We start from the raw sequence: 17,880 nt of genomic DNA, 5'->3' as shown, positions 1-17,880 counted from the left end.
TTTTATTTTTAACCAAGAAAATCGAATTTTTAGGGTGATGAAAAAAAAAATAGGCTTTCTTGCATCACCAACTCGAAATAAAAAAGGGAGTGACAGATAAGTCCACAATAATTGAAACTTGCGAAATCATCCTTGTAATACTACATTAATCGTTTCAAATCATTTTAAAATGATTTTCTTTATAAGAATAAAACTGCTGGATCGATTTATGTGATTTTTGGAATATGTCATTTCTGTTCAGCAACGATTACGTATGTCATAAATATTTTTGTGTAGTTTTTTTTTTTTTTAAATAAGAACCTCTAAAGAAATTGTATTCTTTTTTTTTTTTTTTTTTTTTTTGACTAATTTCCCGCCTGTATGTTCTTTAAAATAATTTATGTCGGTAACAGTAATGATGCCCGATTTTTCTGTATGCGATACATATCAAGACAAATAAAAAGCAATCGTGACTTTTTGCGTAATCAACTGTGGGTCGTGTACGGTTTGTGATGTTTGTGTATATGTCCAGCCGAGAAGTAGCTTCGGGGTGGTCTCGGAGCCTGCATTGCACTTGTCGTGGAGCCCACTAGCGGCTGGCCTGAGAAGCGGGCATTATTCGACAGGTCACATTTGTAGATGAGAGGAGCTGGTGTTGAGATGACGGAGAAATCCTGAGACCATTCCTGAGACCATGGCGAATGGAATCTGGGAAAATCTGGAAAACATGAAAATAACGATTTAAAAATATGAGGATTGTTTTGTTTATAAAACGCTGTTGATATATCGCATTATTATTATTTGGATTATTCGGACTACTGTTCTCATCTTGAGTGTTATTTGCACAACGCACGATATTTGAGTGGATGTAATCTCCGATCTTCTTCAGGCACATCTTGTCCCTTTTTTCATAAAACCATAATAAATGTCACAGAAGTGGAATCTCAACATATTTGTCTATGCTTATCTCTGCACCCCCCCCTCTCTCTCTCTCTCTCTCTCTAACTCGGGAATCTTTCTGCAAGGACCCGTGGCATAGTGGATAAAGTACTTGATAAAATTCCGTTGGAAGTAACACTCTTCGGAAGGTTGAAGGTTCAATCCCCAGTTGCATATTACTGAGAACTTCTAGCCAGTCATGGTTGAGGAAACAAAAGCCAGCTATTCTCCGTGAATTAAAATTGAAATTGGTGCAAATTCCTGAGTTCGACAGAAAGATTCCCGATTTCAATAAGATACACCTGAAGAACATAGGAGGTTACATCATCCGAAACATTGTGCAAATAACACTCAAGATGAGAATAATAGTCCAAAGAATCCAAACAATACAGATTATCAACCTCATCTAAAAAATTCAGAATCATAATCGTTGAGATCTAATTTGAATTATTGAAAAATAATAAACCTATAGGAATGAGATGCATTTCTATATATTAGTAGCAGGGGGTTGAGCGCCCGGCTTCACCCAGGCGTAAAATACGCTTAAATGTATTTTAATTTGTCCAGATTTCATATACATTATTATAGAGTCGTGATTACATCCTCGACAGAGTAAAGATGTTTGATTTTTTTTATTTATTTTATTTTATTTATGTATTTTATTTTTATTTTTTTTTATTAAAATCGATACATAGGTATTGCAATTATAAATAAGAAGTTATTTTATTTATTTTATTTATTTTTTAACTTATCAAGGTCCGGAGGCCACTCGAGAATAAAGGTAAATGGGTATACATTGGTCAATATGATTATAGCGTAGTAAACATAAGTAGTGGGAATTTTGTAAATTGGATTACTTAGGGGGGGGCGGTTCATCAAGAACTTGTTTACGTTGGACTTGAAGACAATCAGATTGTAGTCAGCTGGAAAGCAGGCAATCGGAAGAGAGTTCCACAGGCGTGCAGTTCTAAGAAAGAAGCTTTGTTCGTGGAATCTACAGGCACAGGTAAAGAGTGTGGGAAATTATTGATAGTGGCTTTGCCGAGATGAGTTCTCTCATTTTAAATTGCGCATATGGCGGCTATATGCAAATACCGAGCTGTGTGCGAAATGACGTCACATTAAGAAAAAGACTATAAACAGGAAAGAGAGCATGTTAGAAAAGACGATCATGTTAGAGACGTGGGTGACGTCACAGTCATAACAAGAAGTCACATGTGACAGGAGAATGTCAGATTATTACTTGTCCTATGTTCCTTGCAACATACTCTGCTACAACGTGTTGGGTCCACATGTGTAAAAGTGAGCAACATTACAGATCTACCTTTCTTCATATGCATTAACTAGTGGAGGGGGGGGGCTTAACCCAGGCGTAAAATACGCTTAAATATATTTTAATTTGTCCAGATTTCATATATATTATTATGGAGTCGTGATTTCAAAAGTAAAAAAAAAGTATTTGGGTGCCATCAGCTAGAATCGAAACCAAAATTGTAGCATTCAAAGCTGGTAACGTTACCACTGTGACACGTTTATAAACTGATTAAAAATTAAAATAAAAATGAACTAAGATGAATGTACAAAATGCATAGGGATTTTTTATTTTTTAATCCCTTAAAAACTATTTTAACCAGCTAAAGACCCAACGGTCTGTAGAAAATCCAATCATTTGAGGCCCCGAGTGCTGTTCTGCGACTTTTAGTTTCAGAGGAGATAGAGTTTGAATATGTGGCGGCAGACAGATAGACATATAGCCTTTTAAATATTAGATTATCTATTATCTATAAGTCTCACCTGTCTGTTTAAATGTATGTATGTATGTATATATGTCTCGCAAAAACTTTTGGAAGAGGCGATGGATTCTGACAAGATTGGTATCATTTTGAAGCTCGAGATCTCAGACGACAAATATCAAAAAATTGGCCAAAAACATTAATTCCTTCACCTTCAACTGGGCAGTTTTCTACAAGGAGGGGTCGATTTTTTTACAAGCCATTTTAGCAATTGATCGTATCGGTTGGATTCACTTTGCCTAATTTTAACGTTCCGAACTTCCGGTCGCGTCGTGGAGTAGCGATAAGACGTCAGATTTTCTTTCACTTTTTTTTTCCGCATTTGCGTCGCGGGTTCGAGCCTGCCTGCCTGCTACCATTTTTTGTTTTTTTGCTCAACACACACCTCCAAACACCCGGGCAATGTCAGGAACCCAGGCTAGTCTATTATATAACGGGAAAAATGGGCACAAGTGTTTGTGTTTGTCTACAAAAGTTTTTTTTGCATCGGGTTTCTCACGTCGGTTAGATTTCACAAGAAGCTTTTGCATACTTACCAGATAATAATATCTCGCATTCGCAAACGGACATTGTCTCTATTTTTTTTTTTTTGATTGAGTTAAACAAAATTCCCACCGTGCCGTCATCTCCAGTGTTTGTTTGTCTTTTTCGTATGAATAAAGCGAAACTATTGGAATGCAACACCCTGGCTTTCTGGCCAGGTAGTATCTGTTCTGGTAAGCGGTAAGACGTCAGATTCGTTTGTCATTTTCTTTCTGCCCTCGCGTCATAGGTTCAAGCCTGCCTACTATCACCTTTTTTTTTTTTTTTTTTTGCTCAACGCACATCTCCAAACACCTGGGCAACGCCGGGCACTCAGACTAGTTAATTATGATTCTTTTAAAAAATAATTTTTTTTCTTTTTAATTTTCATTTATTTTAAATCAATGCGTGGATTTTTTTTTTTTTTCGTTTAATTCTTTACCATTAATCTTAATCTAAAGGTGATTATGTGATTACAATGAAAGAAAGTGTAGACCGTGGATTCGAGACTATTAAATTAATTAAAATGATATTTAAAATTAAACATATTATATTAAATTAATTAAAATGACATTTAAAATTTAAATCGGACTAGAAAAAAAAATGATCTATGCATTTGTAGCAAATAATATTTCAAATAATAAGAAAATTCACTGTTAATTAATTAATAAGTGTTGTTGATATTGGAATACAAATTCAAAAATTAACAGTCTAAAAAGACCAAAAACAAGTGCAGATTTTTTTTATAAATAAAACCATTTATTTATTTAAAAAAAAACAAATTTCCAGGGTTTGTTTTTTATTTTAAAAATAGTTATCAATTTAAAAAAAAACAAAAAAACAAAAAAAAACAAATATATAGCAAATAAATGTTATCAAAGGCAAGATAAGTTATTTTTCTACTTAACTGGATAAGTTTTTATTTAGTCTAAAATGTCTATTCGGCTCAAAAAACGAGTAATGTTGAAGGCTGTCAGCAAGCAAGAAAAGATGGCCGCGATGTCTTTGAAGACTCTATGTTCACTTCAAAATAAAAAATAAAACAAAATGGTACTAGTAACATTTATTGGGTGGGTTTCTAACACCATTTTGCTTTGTTTTGTTTTTTGAAGGAAGGGGGTTAACTACACAAGTTCTATAATTGAATACTCCCCTTCAAAAAAATAAAAAATGAACGGAAAAAATAAAAGTATGTTTCTGTAAACCGCTTGAGAAAGCTTACTGACAGCATAATAAGCGTCCTAAATTATGACACGAAAAAAATGAACGAATCTCTTAGTAAAAGAGTTGTCTCCCTCAGAACAATGACAAACAGTAAAACAGCGCTATTTTAGGATATATTACTATTTTCGAACTGACAATTACATGCGTAATAATGTTTTTTCTTTAAAATGACATATATTTAAAAAAAAAAAAAAAAAAAAACTCGATCTGTTGAGTCTATCGTAACAAGCCCCGTAAAATTAACAACGAAGATTTTTCAGTTGGGAGAAAATCACAAGATTTATCTCCCTTGTTTTCGGCGATAATTTTCTCTGATTATGTGTTTAATTTTTTTTTTTTTTTTTTTTTTTTTAATATTCAACACTATAACGGAATTATAATCGACTAAAATTACAATTTGGTTCGTTTTGGAGATTTTGTAAAATAAATTTACAAACAAAAAATCGAATTCGTTAAAACGTTATTGATTTTTTTTTTTTTTTTTTTTTTTTAACGTCAGAGTCCAAGGGAGACAAATCTGTCCATCTTTTATTTTTCATATCTTGAAGTCAATATGAACTCTTAAAAAAGTCCATCAGCTAAAAATATTTCTGGCTAACCCCCCCCCCCCAACCCCAACCCCAACCCCAACCCCACCCCACCCCTTTCCCTCTACAAACATTTTCTTAAAATTCGAGATTCTATTTTTACTTTTTTTAGGTGACTACGTAGTCACCGCGAAAACTTGTTTGGAAAAAAAATAATAAATAAATAAATAATTGAGAAAAATCGATATTCTATTTTTTTTAGGTGATTACGTGTTGTCACCCCGAAAACTTGTTGGAAAGAAAAGAAAACAATTTAGACATTAGAGTAGGAGATCAGTTTCGTATATTAAGGGGATTTGCCCAACGGAGAAAAGAGAAACGAATATATATATATATATATATATATATATATATATATATATATATATATATATATATATATATATATATATATATATATATATATATAGGGTGACCCCCCCCTAAAAAAAAAACAAAAAAAAAACAAAGGACATTCAATTGTTTTTCTGAGCATTGACAGTCAATGGAGAAAAAAAAAGGCCAAAGACCCTAGTGTTTTGATGTGATGTTTTGAATATAATAAACTAGTTACGACCAAAGTTTCATTTCATTTGGACAAAACACTAAGAAACGGGGCCTAATTAGAGTTGGGTCACCCTGTATGTATATATATATATATATATATATATATATATATATATATATATATATATATGGAAAATATGAAAAATTACTCCACCCTCGAAAATTCCTTTAAAATTACCACTCTCAAAGGTTTTCGGGAGCGCTGAAAACGAAAATAACGTTTAAAATCACGACAAACGAGTAGTTTCCAAGATATGAAGAAATGTTAGTTTTAAAAGTGGAGGATCCCTTTTCTATATTAAAAGAACGTAAAGTGAGCACCCACTTTGTGGCCACGATTTTTTTTTCGGGGGGGGGGGGTCTTTCCACCCTCGGAAAATCCTTTAAAATTACCATTAACGTTTAAAAGTAGTTTCCAAGATATGAAGAAATACACTAACTTTATGGTCACCTTTTTTTTCTTTTTTTTTTTTTTTGAGGGTGGGGGGACTGCTGGTTTGTTTTTCGTTCTATTTTTTGAGGGGGATATTCAATTATATAATTTGTATAGTTTTTTAGCAGGTGCTTATGCAGTTTAATTAACTGTTTTGAGCAGACGAACTGTTTAATATTTTACAAAAATTCGTGGCCACAAGGTGGGTGCTTATTTTACGTTCTATTAATATAGAAAAGTGATCCCCCACTTTTTAAAACTAACATTTCTTCATATCTTGGAAACTACTCGTTTGCCGTAATTTTAAATCACATTGTAAACTTGCAACCGCATTAACATATTTTGCAGTCGCTTTGGGCATTTCCCCAATTCCTTTTTCATTATTGCTTCTAATGGTTTATGATCAGTCAGTACTGTAACCTGTTGACCAAATGTGTATTGGTGAAACCGTTCACAGGCATAAACCACTGCCAATAGTTCTTTCTCAATCTGTGCATATCGGGTTTCTGTGTCTATAAGTTCGGCTAATATATGCTAAGGGTTGACCTTCTTGTAGCAATGCAGCCCCCATTCCTTTCTCACTTGCATCACATTGAACGACCAATGGTTTGTTGGGGTCATCGTATCTCAATATTGGTGCTTCACTCACCAACCTTTTGATTTTCTCAAAAGTTTATTCATGGATCTGAGACCACGCCCATGGCACATCCGCCTTTGTTAAGTTGCGAATTGGAGCCATCACGTCAGAGATGTAGGGTAGAAACTTTGCCAAATAATTTACGAATCCTCCCAATCGTTGCATTCCCTTAATGTCTGTTGGTCGTGGCATATCTTTTATGGCTTTTATTTTCTCAGAATCTGGAAGTAAACCCTCACTGGTTATCCTGTGACCCAGGAATGATACGGATGTGTGGGAGCCTTTTCTAGTCTCACACAAAAACAGGCATCCACATCTCAAGCCATATTTCTTGTCATATACATACGCGCACACAAACATACGCGCACATGTACACATAAGTAGATATATTCACGTTCACCTACATACACTCACATTCATGTGTATACACAAACACGCTAACGTACACACATGTACGCACACGTATGCACAGATGGACGACGTCACTTCCCCTTTCAAAGGAACTCCACACATGCGCAAAAGACCACCGGAAACAACTATAAAAGCAAGAGACAAGTTGTTTCCAACCTTTTCAATTCGGCTTCCAAGCTGAGAGGTCACGTCCCCTGCTACTGTATGTGTGGGGGCAAGAGTTAACAGACAGCATGAAATAAATTCCAGTTCGTTTAATTCAAGTAAACGCATTGATCGTTCCTTCCTCAAAGCAATTATTTTTTCCTTTCCCAATTCAAATCATTTCTCCTATTTTGTACGACTGGTGGATGTATAATATATCCACCAGTCCACTACAGATGTTTGCCGTAAATTCATTTTCTGCAGCATTCAATCGCATCCCACAGTCACGACATCTTTGCAACAGCCTTCTGAGTTTTCTATCATGGTCCTCTGTTTCTTCTTCCATCGTTTTACCCATCCCGACCACCAGAGGATCATCTGCTTTGTTGATGATTCCTTTCAAATCGGCCACATTATTATATAGTTCTCTTTGAAATATTTCCGGGGTTAGAGCAATAATCGTATTTGTGCTTTGAATTTTAGTGCAGACTTTTTTTCCATCCTTAGCAAGTCGCACTCTCTTTACCATCTCAAAATTCTCGAAACTATATATATTAAGACTCTGAGACCTTCTCTTTGCAAACAAAAAGAGAATCTCTTAGGGCTTAATCTAGTTTCTATTTAATAATTTATCCACCACCCCCTTTTTTTATATACATATATTCCCCCTCCTTTTTCATCTCCGATTCATTGTTCCCCACCTTTTCTTTTTAAAACGTAATTAAGCTCGATTTTAGCTCTGTTGAGTGAGCTTCGAAACCAGTCAGCTGACGCATTCATTTTTATTTTTTAATTTCACAATCTAAAATAAAGAATGTTTTCGAACAAGTTTAAATTTAGTCTTTACATAGCCATAATATATATATATATATATATATATATATATATATATATATATATATACACACACACACACACACAGCCTTTGAGACTTTACATGACCGGTCGCCACAGTCGATTGAAAATTTCTTGGGGTGACTAAAAGTCGTAAGTCACTCGCCCGCCAGTCGATAAAATTTCTTTAAATAAAGAAACCGGAAAAACTCATTTATTTTACGACCCTCAAATATGCGGTGACTTAGAATGACCTATGTCTCATCATTTGTGAATTCTTTCATTTCTAGTTGTGAGACCGTTGGAATATCGTATTGAAAAAAGAGTGGTCACGCTAAAAGTCAACAAGAGGTTAAATTTACACATTCGGCGTGTAGTCAAAATGTCGCCTTCATTTAGCTCTCTGATTTTGAAATTCATTTGGAAAAAAATTCTTCGACGCTACCATCACATACACTTCATGCTTACAAAAGTAAAGACGAACATTTAAAAGAGGAAAAAAACGCATCGTTCCATCAAGCATCCGAAGAAATGATTCTTATTTCTATGGAACAATTATATGAATGATGCTATATAAAGAAACTGGTATTGTATTTTAACGTTTTGTTGAATATTTACTGAAATGTTTGTATAGTTGATTTACAAGAGTTAAATATTTTCTTGTTAGATTATACCTACGGTAATTTCTTGAATTGTTGTAAAATTATTTACTATTATTGACTGAAACAAAGACATAAAGTCGGACGAGTAAAAATATTTTAGGGCGAGTAAATTTTCCCTCACACTCGACCGGCAGTCGATTGATTGTTTTTTTCAAATCTCAAAGACTGTATATATATATATATATATATATATATATATATATATATATATATATATATATATATATATATATATATATATATATATACAGCCAACAAATAAATGCAACCAGAGACACGATAAATTAGTCTTCTACTTACTTGGATAAGCTTTTTGGTGCATATTTAGAATTGCACTTACTAAATTAAAGTTTTAATAATTACGGAAAAGTATTTCTGATGTGCGTAACAGTCACGGAACAAATATGTCATATTCCAAAAATCCCGTAATTTGATTGTTTTATTATTATTATTATTATTATTCAAGAAAATTAAATTTTTTTTACGACTAAGTCAGTCGTGGTGTTTTCGTCAGCCATAATGAAATTCAATGAAATGAATAATGCGGAGACAACTCAATTCGAAGTTTCAAAGTCAAAATCACCCTCATGTTCAATACAGTTTAGTAGTAAAATTGCTGAAAATCGTAAATGGTGATTTTTCTTAGTTGAAAAACAAAACAAAAAAAAAAACATACTTTATCAATTAACATAATTTTTGGAATATGACATTTTCGTTGCGTTCTGTGACGAGGACTTACATCATACAGACTTTTCTGTGTTTTTTATGAGTGTAAATCTGAATAAGCACTGACTGTTTTTTATTTTACAAAATCTAAACTTCTGAAATGAATGAAAATTATCAAAAAGTTTTTAATTTGTAATTAGTTTTGAACAGTCATTATTGGAATGCGTGTGATTTTTTTGTTTTTTTGTTTGGAGAACACCTGAATATATATAATACATGGGATTTAAAGGCGCTTATACAGTTTAGTGAAGACATTAAAAAATGAAAATATTGAAATAAAAGTCATATTGTACGTACTCGTTATAGTCTAAAGTTTTCTGGAAAAAAAATTTCACTTAATTTCATCAAGTACATCGAAAAAAAAAATTATTATTATATCGAGCAAAAGTTTCGATTTTTAGGAAGAAAAATTAGTATTAAAGATGGGAAGGGAGTGTCGCTTTAACTGGAATTATCTCCCTTTGGCGTGTTCAACAAATTTTGTAATGGCTGACTTCAACGCGCTCTCATAAAAACGTGTTTTTCTGCTGTAAAATAAAAACTACTCGATCAAATGAAATGAATTTTTTTTTCGGAGATCTTCAGTCCAAAACAGATACGTACAATATAACCTTTTTTCGATATTTTCATTTTTTTTATATCTTGATTAAACTGTACACGTACCAATTTAAATTTTCATAACAGCTTGCATTGCCTTCCCCTGTTTTGCGATCTTCAAAATAAAAACATACATGTTGTTCCATGACAATAATGCAGTAATGCAAATGCACAAATAACGATTTTTTTTTCATTCTTTCTTTCTTTTTTTCTTTTTGGTAATTTTTCCTCGGGAAGGCGAGGGGTCTTGAACAGAAAAGGATGCTTATTTAAAATTACTCTTATTAAAAAACAAAAATACAGAAAAATATTTATGATGCACTCGCCACGGAACGAAGATATTATATTCCACAAAATTACGTAAATTGATCAAATAGGTTTTTTTTTTTTGCTTTTTTTTTAACTAAGAAAATAAAAATGTTATGAAGAAGCATAGGCACTACCATTTTTATGTGAACTTTTCCAAAATGTACACATGATCTGGTGACGTCATCAATTGATGTGGTTGCCACGGCTAACGAATTTTTTTAAAAACTTTTATTTACTACTATAATTTAATACGAATTTATTTTACATTCAAATAGTTTACTTAAACATTAAATTATCGAAATGTAAAAACAAAGATTCACTATTATCGTTAGAAATAATTAAGTAAAATTTGTTTTTTTTTTTGTTTTTTTATAACACAGAACTAAAATGTTACGTGACTTTTTTGACATCTACAGAAGAGCAAAAGTGACAATAAAATAGTTTATTAGTTCACTACACATGTTATTTGTTTATTTAAGTTTTCGATACTTTGGAGCGATTTAAATTATTTTTCCCTCTAAATGCTACTTGGGAATAAGTTTCCCTTTTACCAGTTTGGTGCCTCCGACCACTTCATTACAACTAAAATTTAAAACAAACGTTAACGAAAGAAGTTGAGTTTTTAAAGTATCTAAAATTGGAAAAAATAAAGTTTAATAAACTTTAAAATTAAACGTAAAACACAAGAAAAAAATTTATAAAAATAATTTAACTTACTTTTAATAGATTATTTGATTACTTTTTAGTAAACACTAACAGAATAATCGAAGTAAGCTGTGAAGTTTTAGAACGGCAAATACAACTGCGCAAGTGAATGTTTTCCAATCAATCAGTTCATTTGTCATCAGTCCCGGCTTCCGTATTTTATTTCACAAAACAAGACATACAAGAATATCGCAGTGCATGTACAAAAGCTGAATTTTAACGCAATATTAATTTTGAATCGGTTTTAATCTGGCCATAAAATAGGTGGCAAGAGTCATGTTTATACTATAACTTTATATTTACAAAAAAAAACTTTTTCACCCAGTTAATTAAAAAAAATCTATGTTGTAGCGGACATTTTGAAATAATGGAATTTTAATCGTTTTAATCTTTTAAAAATCAGTTAATTTTTAAGAAGTTACTTTTTCTTAGCAATTAAACTGATTATAGCATATATTAATTAGATAAAGCGCTATTAAAAATATAATAATATTAAATTTATATCAATTTTTTAATTGCAAGTTCAAGATAAGTTTTTGTTTAATATGTGTTTTTAAACTTTTAAAAAATAAATATTTTTTTACTTATTTGAACTCTTATGTTTCATACATAATAAATAGAAATTTTGATAGATTTAAATATATTTTGTTCACATTTCGAAAAAATAAATAGGGGGGGGGACACGCACTAAAAAAAATATTTCCCCTCATATATTTTACGTAAACTGCATTTTATATGTAATTTCATTCTAAAATGGATAAGTATCGAAAACTTCACGAAAATCTGACGATTAGTTGATTTTTGCTAGATTTATTAAACACAGGTATGTTTTCACGTTCGAAATGCTTGGGAAAGCTATTTTAAAGTGTCAATTATGTAAACAAGATTTTCGTCTCGCAATTTCATTATTTTCGTACGATTAAAAAAACTTTTTTTCAATTATTACTAGTTTTTATTTATTTATTTATTTTTTATTTTATTTTATTTTATTTTTTTTTTGCCCTTCTTTTAAATGGTACAAAAGTTATACTGATAATATTAATTTATAATAAAGTTACATTGTGTTACATATAGGGGATGCTAATTCTATGGTGAATTTTGGCAGCCCCTAAAGAAGCAAGTCGCTGTCCGGGAGGCGCCATTTCGTTTTAAAATTCAAGGGCAACAATTCATTTCAGCTACCAAGATTTTTGTTTGAATTCCAAATAATTAAAACTTTTTAATTGCTAAAAATCATAAATTATTATTTTTCTTAGTTAAAAGAAAATACTTGGTCAATTTATGCAGTTTTTGGAAAATGACATCTTCGTTCAGTGACAACGACGTACATTATAAAACTATTCTGTACTTTTTTGTTTTGTTTTAAAAAGGTGCAATTTTAAATAAGCTATTTTATATAACAGCAACAATAACAGTTTATTCAGTTAACTACACCGTTTGGTATAGTTGATAAAAGATATGAGGGAGAAAAGGGGGGGGGGCATCTGCCCTTGTTGTTTTCAGGGCTCTCTCTACTGATTGACCATGATTTACAAATGAGCTGAAGTAGTTCTTCAGGGGACAGATGAAATCAATATGCTCTGCAAGCTGATTGGTCAGTGTGTAACCAAATTGTATAACAGAGACATTTCTCTTGGAGCAAAAATAACTTTTCATGTATGACTAAAGAGAGGACAACAGAATATTCTTTTCATTGTTTTGACTCTCAAATATATATTATCTATATATACAAAAGCGAAAATGCGTATGTGTGTGTATGTATGTATGTATGTTCGCTTTTTGTGTATGTCTGCAAAAGGCTTTTTTTCCAAGGCCTGCTCAGTCGGCTCGCTCCTTCTTAAAACTTTTTATATCACGTCTAAATGATAATATCTACGATTTAAGAACGGAGGTCGCGTGTGTATTTAATTTGCCCGACTTTTACCGGCTCACCGCGTCTTCGAAAAGTGAATAATGGGGTGCAGGGAAACAATAACTGGCTTAGTCAAACATCGCACACCTTCTTTGCACCTGTATATTTTGCTTTATAAACCTTAGCTTAACACGCTTATTAATTCCTCTCCCCTCGTGGCCAAGATGTTTAGGTGCCTGGCTTTTTTCCCCTTTCGTTTCCACCTTCGTGTCAAGGATTCGAGGTTCAATCTTACCTTCCTACTAAAACTTTTTTTTCTTTTACACCTCCAAACACCCGGCCAACGTTTTTTCTTTTTAAAAACACACACCTCAAAACACCCGGGCAACGCCAGGTACCCCCCCCCCGCTAGTATATATATATAAAAGGAAAAATGTGTGTGTGTGTGCATTTTTATGTATGTCCGCCAAAGGCTTTTTTTCGCCGGGCTTCTCGGTCGGCTCACTCCTTAAAACTTTTTATATCACGTCTAAATCATAATATCTACGACTAAAGAACGGGGGTCGTCGATATCTTTAATTTACCCGACTTTTACAAGCTATTTTCGAGAGATCTTTCGATCGCCGCGTCTTCAAAAAGCGAATGATGTGGTAGGGGGAAACAGAAACTGGCTTCCAGCGCAAAACTAGGTCAAGCATCACGCGACTTAACTTTCTCACACCTGTTAATTTTGCTTTATAAACGTCAACTTAAGATTCGTGGCCGAGATGGTTGGGTCACATGCTTTTTTCCCCCATTTCCTTTCCCCCTTCGCGTCAAGACTTCGGCGTTCCAGCCTACCTTCCTACTAAAACTATTTTTTTTCTTTTCAACACACACACCTCCGAACACCCGGGCAACGCCGGGTACCCCCCCCCCGCTAGTATATATATATATACATCCAACACAATTGGACGCCATTAATCAACTGAGAACCACATCACTTTATACAAAAAGCATAAAATATCAACGGATATATACTTGGGAGTCATAACAATGAAAACAATATTCATCTGGTGTCTTGCCATATGCCCTACGCCATTATTAAGACAGCCATGCAGAGCTTCGATAATCACTCAAAATTCAAAAATTAAACACCATCACAGCTAATAACTGTCACCAATCGCACAAAAGTTTAATGTTCAACCAAACTGTATCTTTTTATTTCCGTTATTTTTGTTTAATTATCGATTTTTAAGCGATTACAGAGGCTCTGCATATTAAGCTGTCATTATATTGTTCTCACTTAAAACTTGACATTACTTTTGCACTAAAATGAAAAAGAAAAAAAATTGCTATCAAATAAGTTAAAACACCCCCCCAAAAAGTTATCCAGGTAGGTAGAAGAGTAATTTATCTTGTCCGTAGGTAAAGGGGAAAACAGTGAGCAGGAAGAGAGTTCCGAAAGCCTGCTTCTTTTGTTTCAGCTCGTTTGACTTGTTGGTTTAGTGGTCTTCACCAATTCACTATTTTGATATGTTGAAATAATACAGCTGCCTTTTTCAGTAGGTTCTTTCCAAGAACTGCAGGCTTGCAGGTGGAACGTTCTTTCTGCTAATATACACCGGTTAAATATTTTTGATAAAACCAGTTAAAGTTAATTGTATGAGAAGAAAACAAAAAGAGATGCGTATAAATATTTAATCAATGAGTTTTCTGTAGTTTCTTTATATCTGCTTATTATACTTGATCAATTTATGCAGTAGTTAGACGCAGTTAATCAACCGAGAACCACATCACTCTATACAAAAACATATAAGATATGTTTTTGTATAAAATACTAGTCTGGGTGCCCGGCGTTGCCCGGGTGTTTGGAGGTGTGTGTTGAGCAAAAAAAAAAAAAAAAAGAAGTGGTAGTAGGCAGGCAGGCAGGCTTGAACCCGTACCGCGAAAGAGGAAAAGAACATGGAAAAAAAAACGTGACGTGTTTGCTGCTGCGTCCATCGCCAAAGCGGAAGTGACGTAGGTTTAAATTAAGGCTAGATAATCTGAAAGGCTGCTGCGTCCATCGCCAAACCGGAAGTGACGTAGGTTTAAATCAAGGCTAGACAATCTAAAAGAGGGGATGACTTTTAAAAATATCGGCGAAAAAAAGCGACCCCTCCCTGTAGAAAAGTGCCCAGTTGAGGGTGAAGGAATTAATGTTTTGGGCCAATTTTTCGATATTTGCCATCCGAAAGCTCGGGCTTCAAAACGACACCAATCTCGTGAAAATCCGTCGCCTCTTGCCAATGTTTTATTATGACAGTCACATTCGCTGTTTTGATGCCTCATTACAATACACCTTACCATTTACAAAAACAACAGATTTGTCGTAATATCTTGCTACCGACTGTTTTCCTCTTATCTTTTTGGAATTGATCCTTTTTGGCATAATCACATTGATTCCCATCAGATTACCGAAGTTAAGTAAAAAACAATTATATAAATTTTGTAAAACATTAAGAAAATATTTTTAAAAAAACATTAAAAAGTATTAAAAAAAACATTAACGAGGATAAAGAAAATATTTTTTTTGTTATGACAGTCACATTGAAAATTAAACCTAATGTATATTAAAAAATATTTAAAAAAAAAAAACATTAAGAAAATATAAAGAAAATATTTTACAAACTAAAATAAACATTCTAAAACATTAAGAAAATATTACAAGCATTTAAAAAATATAAAATACGTATAAAAACATTAAAAAGAAAGAAAATATAAAAAAACATTAAAAAAAACAAATGTTAAAAGAACAAACACTAAAAAATAAACAGAATAAACAACAAAATTGGTCAGTACCAGATGGGTGACCAATTTTGAATACCAGGTGCTGTATGTTCGAGGGACGTCGACACCTCCCTGCCAGAACTGCCAAAACTTAGCATCATCATCTCTCCTAATGGGGGATATACATGCAACTGAGGACCACTTGTGAATTTTATATTCCCAATGAAACTTCCTCCTTTGGAGGAGGTCGGTTCAACCCGCATAGGATGAGTGCCACTTCAGTATAATATAGTATTGGTCTTTTCAAGATTAAGGTCAATAGACATCTTCTGCCTTCACGATAATCATCTTTAATTCTTTTAGTTCCTTACATCAAGTGGCTTCATGCCTTGTCTAGAGTAAGTTTTCTAAAAAAATAAAAAAGGAAATAAAACGGTTTTTATGGAATTAACTCACCAACAATGTCTTTGCGAAAACACCTTTTCCGGCGATTGAGGACAGTATCTGCATGAATATCAACATGACTCCCACAACACATGCCCAACCTTTCTGCATCTTTTTCATAGCCATCCGGTGCCTCGCCATACTCTAATGAGTAACCCCTGCCGGTCCGATCGAACATAGATGTAGGTTTCTTCATCTGAAATAATTTTTTAAAAAGTTATATAGATGATAATAGGGAAAAGAAAAACATTTTAAAATATTTAAAAAAAACAAACATTATAAAATATTAAAAATATATAAAAAAAAAAAAGTTTTCTAAACATTTTAAAATATTAAAAATGTATAAAAAAAACATTAAAAAAAACTTTTTCAAAATATTTTAAAATATTAAAAATATATAAAAAATCATCGGAAAAACATTTTAAAAATATTTTAAAATATGGAAAATATATCAAAAACATTAAAAAACATTTTAAAAACATTTTAAAATATTAAAGATATATAAAAACATTTTAAAATATGAAAAATATATAAAAACATAAATATATAAAAGCGTTAAAAACATTAAGAAAGTATAAAAGGCATTAAGAAAATACAAAACTATATTTTAAACTTTAACAAAAAAGAAAAGATTAGGAAAATATTTAAAAGAATTAAATTAACATTAAGAAAATATTTTAAAAATTCAAAATATTTAAAAAAAAAAACAAAGAAAATATTTTAAAAAATTAAATTAACTTAGTAAAACATTAAGAAAATAGAAAAAATACATTCAAAATATATTTAAAAAATAAAATAAACATTGTAAAACATTAAGAAAATATTACAAATATTTATAAGATATAAAATACATAAAAAAAACATTAAAAATAAAGAAAATATTAAAAATATTACAAAGCAATTGTTAAAAAAACAAACATTAAAGAAACAGAATACCCAACAAATTACTCTCTGTTTGCTTTGATAAGCTTATAAGACTGACTTTTACTCAAGATCTAAAATAAAAAAAAAACATATTACATATTAGGAACTCTACGCTTGTGATGATTAAACTAGCTAGTGTGCATTTTGACAAGAGTCACACTGAGTGCGTAATAGTAATCCATATTTGAAAAACAGAATAGTTGCCAGAGTTGAATGAAAGATGAGTGATATAAAGTTGAGGCAGGGGGGGGCACCAGGTCAAACAGTAGACAAATGATGACGAATGATGTCACGTTTTTGAACTGAGAGAAACAAAGGTTTTCAAATCAGTCTTTTGATGGAAGCCATGTGAATGAGACAAGCCTAATAATGTAGACAGCTCCATAATCTAATCAGAATGTTAATTTAATGGTCTCTATCCATCTGCATTACTCATTTTATCAAGTTAAGAATTAAACAATTAGCTAAGATGGCAGTAGTCTCTTTCTCTAAAATCTAGTCTCTACGAATAAAACTTTGAAAAAAAAAGAAACTCTAAATGAACATCCCCTTGTGAATGAAACACCACTAATAATGTAGAAATAATCCAAGTGCAATGTTGCTTAGATGTCTCTGTCTGTCTGCGTCACACATATGTCATAAAATTAAAGAATAACACAATTAGCCACGTTAACATTAGTCTCCTCTCTCCTAAGTCAATTCTCCCCAAGTACAACCATTTATAAAAACTCTCAGCAGACGTCTCCTTGTGTCCTCTTTCTTTATGAAAAGAAGCTTATTGTATAGCAACCACTGGATGAGATGGTAATGATGGAAAGTGGAATGACAGAAGTGGAAAAAAGAGACTACATATAAACACTC

At 32.3% G+C, this 17,880-nt stretch overlaps 1 protein-coding gene across 2 annotated transcripts in view; it reads right to left on the bottom strand.

The window, feature by feature from the left end:
• Positions 1 to 316: 316 nt before the first annotated feature.
• LOC145249560 (tubulin polyglutamylase ttll6-like) overlaps positions 317 to 17,880 on the bottom strand; it is a 351,054-nt gene continuing 333,490 nt past the window's right edge. For both annotated transcript variants that reach the window (XM_080111234.1, XM_080111235.1), the window contains 2 exons: positions 16,108 to 16,291; positions 317 to 697 (listed from right to left, as the gene is read on the bottom strand). In XM_080111234.1, coding sequence (XP_079967360.1) covers positions 465 to 697; positions 16,108 to 16,291 — 417 coding nt within the window. In that variant the 3' untranslated portion in view covers positions 317 to 464. The remainder of the gene's footprint in view (positions 698 to 16,107; positions 16,292 to 17,880) is intronic.

This window comes from Euprymna scolopes, chromosome 28, assembly GCF_053919585.1.
Source record: "Euprymna scolopes isolate OS-2025 chromosome 28, ASM5391958v1, whole genome shotgun sequence".
In the NCBI taxonomy this organism is placed as follows: domain Eukaryota; kingdom Metazoa; phylum Mollusca; class Cephalopoda; order Sepiida; family Sepiolidae; genus Euprymna; species Euprymna scolopes.
This window is presented reverse-complemented; position numbering and strand designations above follow the sequence as displayed.